Source organism: Colossoma macropomum, unplaced genomic scaffold (assembly GCF_904425465.1).
Source record: "Colossoma macropomum unplaced genomic scaffold, Colossoma_macropomum, whole genome shotgun sequence".
Classification (NCBI taxonomy): Eukaryota; Metazoa; Chordata; class Actinopteri; order Characiformes; family Serrasalmidae; genus Colossoma; species Colossoma macropomum.
The window spans coordinates 37179814-37188694 of NW_023494795.1; the positions used below are offsets into that span (position 1 = coordinate 37179814).

An 8881-nucleotide genomic window follows, 5' to 3' on the forward strand; every position below is an offset into this window, starting at 1 on the left:
GCTAATTTTCTCTGTGGTGGTCCCTGTCCAAGCATGGATGTGTGTGTGTGTGTGTGCGTTCTTTCTCTGTTTGTGCAGAGACTCTGTTCCCCTGTGGGATTTGGCACAAGCTTGCAGGATAACAGAATAACAGCCCTGAGGGGCAGATGCTCCAGTCTCCAGACACTCTGGGCTGTTTGTAGTCACTGATTTATTTTTCTGACAGTGAAATGCGACACTGCATTCCATAAACTGCTGCTCAGGTGTGAGATTATTGGACATCTCTTGTTCTGGGCAAAATGGCACTTCAGGCACTTCAGGCATTCCACATGTTTGTGAGTTTTAAATTAGATGTAGCACTTCAGAGAACAGGAAATGGAATTATCTTTATAATAAAGAATAAAATGGTAAAATATCTTTGTTGACTTTGAAATAAAAACTTTTGATTGAAACATTTAAAAACGCACTATTCACAACTCAGCCCATACCAGTGGCAAATCGTGACTATTAATTATTAGGCCTTTAATTTGGGCCATAAATGTCAAAACTTGGTTAAAACGTGGAAGAAACCCACCTCTCTATCCCTGTCCTTATTATATCAGTTGCAAAATTTAAATGAAAATGTAATATGTGAGTAAGTGTAATAAGCGCATTCATATGTGTGAATTTAAAATTCCCACTCATATGTGCATTTTTGGAATTGAATAAAAAAAATGAAATGAAATTGTACCATTTTAATTTGCCATTTGATACACCAGTACTGATTTAAGTTTGGCTTAAATTAAAATGCATTTCTGGAGCTGCTTATTCATGTCTTATGTGATTATGCCATAATGGTGTCAAAGTGTAAATTAATATGTGATTTAACTTATACACATTTGCAATCTTCAAAAATGCATTTGGATTATGTTTAAATTATAAAATTGTTCAGTTGTAATTGTATGGGCGCACACTGACACTATGAAAATCACACAACCACCTAGTCACAGTGGCTGAGTTGGCAACAGCTGCTGTACCATATTGGTATTGTGTCATATTTCAGACAAATTAAAAAACACAGATCAGGGCCTTGTTTGGGAAAGTAGAATTAGCTAGTATTAACATTGGCTGTTAGCTAGCTGACTTCAGCTTCGTAGTTTGAAAGCTGGTAGTATTTTTGAATATGGTGATTTAAGCTATAAAAATATCCTATCTAGAGTTTTATGTACACAGCTACCTACAAATATATGCTACAGTAGAACATTTTGACAAGGTAGCACAATCAGTCAGAACAGTTTTTCCATCCTTATTTGCTTTGAAACCAAAATAATCCACACAGCTCTGCCACTGTTTTCTTTGTTGACTGAGATTGGTCGCAAACGCTGTGAACTCGCTCACTTTAGCATAACAAACCATACCTCTAGCGAGGTGGTCACAGAGGTCTATGTGGGTCAAAAAAAGTGAAATGAATAGTATCAATCGATTGTTCACAACACTAGTTAATACAGCACTGCATCAGCTACCAACTCCCACTTCAGTGATGATGGTGATAATGACAAGAAAGAGTTTAATTATGCAAGACTGTCCTACTCCACAATAGAAGCTAATAAAAGCTACTGTTTTTGTCTGTCGGCAGGAACATTCAGCAGGAACAACTGTACTGAAGCCATGTGGGAGCGATACAACATCTACTCCAGAGCAAACTACACCCTCGACCCTACTCCTTCCCCGTATAACATCACCCTGGAGCAGGTCAACGCTACTAATAAGCCCTTTAGTGCGTTTGAGGGCTGTGAACACATGGTGGAGGGCATCCTCTTTGATATGGTAGTGCAAAGTTTTAACATAGCCATAGGAGTGCCAGCCAACATCCTGGTCATCGCCATCCTGATCCACAACAGGCATGAGCCCACCACATCTGACATCTTCCTCGGCTGCCTAGCCTTCATGGATGCCTACTTTGGGCTCATGGCCCCTATAAGCTTCATCAACCTCTACCACTGGAGGAGCATGAAAGGTTGGATGGCCCTGAAGTTCTCTTATGGTGTGAAGGACACCAGCGGCCCTCTCTTCCTTTCCTGCATTTGCCTAGACCGTTTTGTGGCTGTGCTCTTCCCCATAGCCTTTAGCCAGCTGAAGGCCATCAAGTACAGGATCAGCCTCTCCGTGTTCGTCCTGTGCCTCACTTTTGCTTACGCCTCAGCCAAAACGATCGGAGGCCTCCCAAACTTTGAGAAGGTTTTCACAGGTGAGATCCTGGCCACGTTTGCCTGGATGATAGTGTGCAACCTATCCATTCTTTGGGCGTTGAAGCGCTCACGGGGTGCAGGCAAAGACGAGATGCACCCGATGAAGAAGAAGGCCTTCAAGATGGTGCTGTCGCTGCTGTGCATTATTGTGTGCAACTACTTGCCTCCGGTGGCGTTATTCCCCTTCCAGGATCACTATTCTCCGATGGCCTTCGGCTGCTACATTCAGCCAGTGGGTTTCGCCTTCCTGAACATCAGCAGCACCATCCAGCCCCTCGTTTACCTGTCCCGCCTAGAAAAGGTGCCCTTTCTGCCCCAGTCCATCTTAAAGATGCTCTCCTGCAAAAAGAAAAAAGAGCTCTCACCAGCATAGAGGAATAAAGGATCTGCATAGGAGACCTGATCCCCAGACTAGTCTTGTGATGTTTTGAATGTGACATTATTTTGCATGTCAAGATGTTTTCAGAAAAAAAAGGTTTAAACTGTCAATAGAAATAATTTTACTGTGTTTAATATTTTACTTATGTACACCCCTAGATTCAGTAATTGGTAATGCTCCCTTTTGACAGAAACAACGTTATGTAGGCATTTCTTATAACTGCCTAGCAGTTTCTGACATCTACTGGAAGAAATTTTTGCATATTTCTCCATGCCTCATTCATGTAAAATATTTGAGGGATTTCTTGCAGATGATCTTCCAGACAGTGGAATAATCTACAACTTTCCTTCTGAAGGCCTCAGAGGGCTCTTCTAATCTAGGCATGATGATACCACACACTCCAATAACAAAAAGCAAATCAAACCATACCTGAGGTTTAAATAAGACCCTCCAAAATATTCTCTAACAGTGTTCTGATCATTAACACCTGATTTTGATTTGACTTGTTTGAAGTAGTGATATATGTTGGGGTGTACTTACCTTTTCAACATAAGAAAATTGCATTACTGTTCATTTCAATTGTATAAAATATGACAAAAATGTTAATTCTGCATGTTGTTAAACCACTTGTTGGAAAAGTGTTACTTCTCATGGGTGCACTCACTTCTTCACATGACTATAAGCTGCAAAAACAGCCTATTTTGAATTCAGCATGAGAACCAACTGATTTGTATATATCCACTTATTCAGCCTACAGCAGTTTAGCCGCATCCATTAAAAGTTATTATATCCCAGTGCTTTATGTATGAGGCAGCCAATCAGAACTGAGTTCATTTTTCTTATATTAGTCTTAAGAGCACAGTAACAAAAACAGCTAAGAGATAAAGAGAGGTTGGAAAAGTCATATAAAAACGAATTAAAGGCCTTTACTTGAGCTACTTGTTTAGAGTTAAAGTTATTATCTAGCCAGCTAGTCCAAGGTAATCTCAATCATCAGCTTATATTAAATTAGCTTGTAGATACATAACAAGAAATATTACCTTTAGTTGCAAAAGCAGAGGGACTGTAATTACCCTGCTTCTAAATGCAAGGAGGCACAATCCTAAAACCGCAGTGTATCCTGAGTCAAAGAGGAGACAACATAAAAGCTAAGAAAATGCACTTTTTATGCTTTGTTTGCCTTTAAAATGAGCACTGGTAGAAATATAATAAAACTAATAATTCGAGGCTGAAACATTGTTTCGAAAAATGTATGTAACCAGAAAATGTAGGTATTTTTGAATGGAAGTCTATGGAGAAACATGTTTTCTGGCACAACACAGGATACCATTTGACCACTGGGACTACACAGGGACACTAATCCCTACTTGGGAAGAAAGTGCAGGTTTCCAGCTGCTGTTGGTTCTACTTCTATATGATTGGGACTGTAGATATGATTGGAACTGTGGCGCCATCATGTGTTTCAGACAAATAAATAACATTATATCATCCACATAAATTTGGTTTTGCCTTGGCAATCTTAATGTCTCTCTCACTAATTACTGAAATAAATATGTAATAGTTTAATAGTGCTTTTAAAAAACACTGAGAACACAACAAATACTGTGCAATATTTCTGTGTAGAGTCTTAGTTTCACAGCATTTGTATACTGTTACGAGTTAATGGATGTAGGATGATGTTTATCAGATCCATCTAATCAATTTGAAGCATAAATAAACTAAACATGAAACACTATCATAATGTTGGTTCATCTTTACCTGCAGTAAATCAAATCTACAGGTGAAGGAATGCAAATTTGGGCAACACTTTACAATACTGGTCCACAAATAAGCATATATTAATATTTAACTAATGCTTTTATCACAGTAAATCAAAAGTAATTCATGGACTAATACTTAATACATTAGAAAATAATGAAGTGTAATATCAATAAAGTACTGAATCAATTATGAATAACCATTAATAAAGGCAGTCATTAATTATTAACATAGTTCTAACTCAACCTGTTAATTAATACCATGACTTAATATATCAATTAGGACACATTTTATAATGCATAATGTCTGATGGAGATGATGTAGGTTGACCACATTAGAGGCTAATAACCAATACACTAATCTGCAGGAAACTCTATGGCATCACTGTGTGAACATTTTATAATTAATGAATTATTAGACATTTCATTACAATTACATGACGAGGGCTGGACTCAGTTCCATGCCCTCGCAACGTAATGCTGATTTACTTAATCAGTAATAATGTGCCAGGAAAAATGACAGTATGTAACGATACATTCGATAATGATATGATGTCTGTGCATCATTAGTCATTACATTTATATTTCATGTAACTTGTCTAAATTCATCATTAATTTATTATGATGTGCCCCGCCAAGTAAAGTCATGATGTAAATATGTATTTACAAATCATTAGTTAATACATCCATATATCATTAATTTACAGCATATAAGAAATTCCTTATCAGTGAAATGACTGAAAAGCACTACACAGAATTATCAGTGAAGATCATTTATTGAAACACACAATTTTAAACTTGCAGCAAAACTGAGCATCATATGAGAAAAAAACAATATAGGTTAACTAACATTATGCATTTCATGTCAAATCAGCGCTGTTGAAACACCGAAACAGAGAAGTTTGAAAAAACGAAACCGGCTCTGGTTTCTCCGCCCTTTCTGTCCCACTCGAGCGCGCGCGGGACAGTCGTGCCGGACAAACATAGACTAAAATTAGTCCGAATTTTTCGAGATGAAGCGGGTGTACAGAGTGTTTTAATACTGTCTATCTATTTTTCTGATTTTCCCATCGCGGTTCACGTCACTAAGTCTACATAGCCCACAGGGTATTTATGTTCAGGCATAATTTCAGTCGCACACAGAGGGCTCTCGCTCGACGCATGCGCTCTGCAGCACCGCGTTTCTGTTGAATATGAGTAGCATTTGTGCTAATTTTTAAATCATTCCAACCTTATTTACCGTCGATTAATGAGATTTTAGCCTTTGGGAAAATTTTAGTTCAATATTAGAAGCAATAACTGAAAAAGGCATAACCAAAGAATGGCAATAAATAAGGTTGGAAGGTATTTACACCATGACTTTACTTGGTGGGGCACATCATCATTACTTAATGCTGAACATAGAACAAATAGACTATAAATAAATATGTCAACTAATGATATTAAATAGGGGTGCAGGAAAAAATCGATTCTTAGATGCATTGCGATGCAGACATGGATGATTCTGAATCGATTCACAAATGTCAAAAATTGATTTTCTAAATATTTAATTTATAATGTAATGTTGACGGAACGCAAAGGGTGGAACTTGGAAGTGGGTAAGTGCAGCGCCCGGACAGTCGTGTGGCGGCACATAACAAAAACACAATTGGATGAGCGAGAAATCCGACCGGCTCCCTCTGCATTAAAAGATAGGTCAGGAGTCACAACACAAATGATAAGAGGAGCCATTTTGTCCTTTCAATAAAAATCAAACCACCTTGGGAGCCACGACATTTACGTCCAGTATGTCTCAGTATGTGTTAATGTCCTAGTATAGGCTAAACAATATAAACGAAAACGCGGACTTACTCTGCTCTGGTTTAAGCTTTAGCTATAGCCGCTTTTCTTCCATCTCCGCCAGAAAACCTTTCCTCAAACGTTGAATAGTTTCTTGTAAAATGTCTCTCAGCTTTCGGCTGTTTTACGAGGCTGAAGTCACTTCTCACCCGCCAGCTTCTTGCTGAACTTTCCGGTTCCACCTTAAATTCTGACTGAGACGCCGAATGTAACTGCGGCACCATTTAAGGTGGAACGGGAAAATTAGAAAGAGAAGCGACTTCATCTTCGCAACTTTTTTACTTAGTGTGTGACAGTCTCTCGTTGCAGATTTAACGTACCAGGAAACCAAGTGCGCTACTTATAAATGCGAAGTCCATTCATCTCCAAATGTGCGTCTGTCTTTCTCTTTTCCTTTTTCATTCGCTACTTGCTCGGCAAAACCTCATTGCTACGTGACCTGCAGTCTTTCGAGCACCCCCTCCCTATCACGAGACCAAAACTGAAGTTATAAAATCACTAAAGACTATATAATGTGCTGCGTGATCATCCATTACCACTGGATCTTATTTCAACCTAACAGTGCATTTTATCGCAGATGAGTGGCAGCAGCGTCTCCAAACAAGAGCAGTGAATGAGAGTCTTCCAGTTCACTTGCCACATCACTTCCATTTGTTTTATTAATAAAAGATATTGGACGTAAATGCATTATGGATCATTACAAATACTTTGTTTTAAAACTACCAAGTCCTCAGACAGTAAGAAAATAGAAATCATGTATAGAAAAAAAAGATGCATTGAGATGTATCAATAAACGTTTTATAATCGCATCGCAGCCCTCTGAATCGTAATCGAATCGAATCGTGAGGTGCCTGAAGATTCCCACCCCTAATATTAACCAATAGAATGTAATTAAGCATGACACAACACATACAAATTATACATTCTTTAATATTCTGAGCATGTTTACTACCTTTTTTGACATTGGTTATATGCCTATAATGTGGATAATGTATAAATACGTTAAGCCATAAATTTGCTAATTTATCATTACATACCCACTTTTTTCCTGTCCTAAACAGCACATCATGTGATTTTTTCAATCTGAGCTCAGCCCCCAAACTAAAAATCTGTAATATTGCATTTTGGTAAACATGTTTAACCTGCTGGATGCAAGCCACTGATTTTCCTGCAGATGAGTTATTAGCCTATTGTGTTATTATAATTTGTGTTAACCTACATCATCTCCAAACAAACATTATGCATTATAGAAAGGGTTTTAAATAATATATCAAGTCATGGTATTAATTAATAGAAGGAGTTAGAAATATGTTTATACTTAATAATTACCTTTATTAATGACTATTTATATCTGACACAGTTCTTTATTAATGTATACACTTCATTATTTCCTGATGTGTTCAGTATTAGTCCATGCATTAATTCGCTGTGATGAAAGCATTAGTTAAGTATTAATACATGCTTATTTGTGGACCAGTGTTGTAAAGTGTTACCCAAATTTGCATGTATGTGTCAAAGCCGTCTACATTTTCTGCACTGTAATATTCTATTTACATACACAGATGAGCCAAAACATGATGACCACCTGCCTGATATGCTGTTGATCCTCCATGTGCCACCAAAACAATCCTTTAAATCCTGTAAGTTGTGAAGTGGAACCACCACAGATCAGACTTGTTGTGCCAGCACATCCCACAGATGCTCAATCAGATTGAGATCTGGGAAATTAGCAGGCCAGGGCAACACCTTGAGCTCTTTATCATGTTCCTCAAACCATTCCCAAACAATGTGTGCAGTGTGGCACAGTACACTATAATGAAAGAGGCCACTGCCATTACAGAATACCATTGCCATAAAGGGATATACCTGGTCCACAACGATATTTAGGTAGGTGGCGCCCAGACCCAGGGTTTTCCAGAACATTACTTACTGGTGGTAAGTACTGCTGATGATCAGGAGAACCCCACAAGCCTTACCATTTGCTCCGACCCACTGGTAATGATTTGGTCCTTGTCAAAGTTACTCAGGTCTTCACACATGCCCATTTCTCCCATATCCAACATGATGACTACAAGAACTGACTGTTCACTTTTCATCAAATATATCCCAGACCTTTACATGCGCTGCCATTCACTTCATTTTTGAATGGTTATAATTTCTTGGCTCATCTGTTTATAATCATTTAATTCACTATCCCAGACTTAATTTGTGTTTCCATGTAGATTTACATTTATATACAAAGACAAAGACATTGATCAAAATGAGCGAACTGTAAAACATTTTGCCAATATTCTACAATAAGTTGTTTTTGACCTGACAGCAAAGCCTAGGTTAGCCGTGTTCTAGACTACGACCCAATCCCATTTCACCCCTCGACCCATGCCACTTTGCCTTTATCCCTCCAGTTTGGGCATTCATATTTAGGGGTAGGGTGTCCCGATTTTTGTTAAGATAGAGGGGTAGGGTGAAGAGGGCTACCTGGCCATCCAAACGGAGGTTTTTTAGAGGCACACTACAAACTGACTGTTACGAGGAAAGAAAAAATGTAGGGTGGGCAATAATAAACATTTGTCGCACCCCCTCCTTTGAAGGCATATGATGCTTAACTGAAGACCAGCAACAAGATTGCTGAACTTTACCCTCCTCTGCTATCACTGCAGACTACAGAGCACCGCTAGGAGCCTGTTAATGAAGTAGTG

At 38.4% G+C, this 8881-nt stretch overlaps 1 protein-coding gene across 1 annotated transcript; it reads left to right on the forward strand.

The window, feature by feature from the left end:
* Positions 1 to 1626: 1626 nt before the first annotated feature.
* On the forward strand, positions 1627 to 2580 carry LOC118815157 (G-protein coupled receptor 183-like). The gene has a single exon (XM_036581081.1). The coding sequence runs from the start codon at positions 1627 to 1629 to the stop codon at positions 2578 to 2580; it is 954 nt and encodes a 317-aa protein (XP_036436974.1).
* The last annotated feature ends 6301 nt before the right edge of the window (positions 2581 to 8881 follow it).

Bases quoted from the DNA above. Each gene is read 5' to 3' on its own strand.
- LOC118815157 (XM_036581081.1), top strand. From the start codon at position 1,627: ATGTGGGAGCGATACAACATCTACTCCAGAGCAAACTACACCCTCGAC.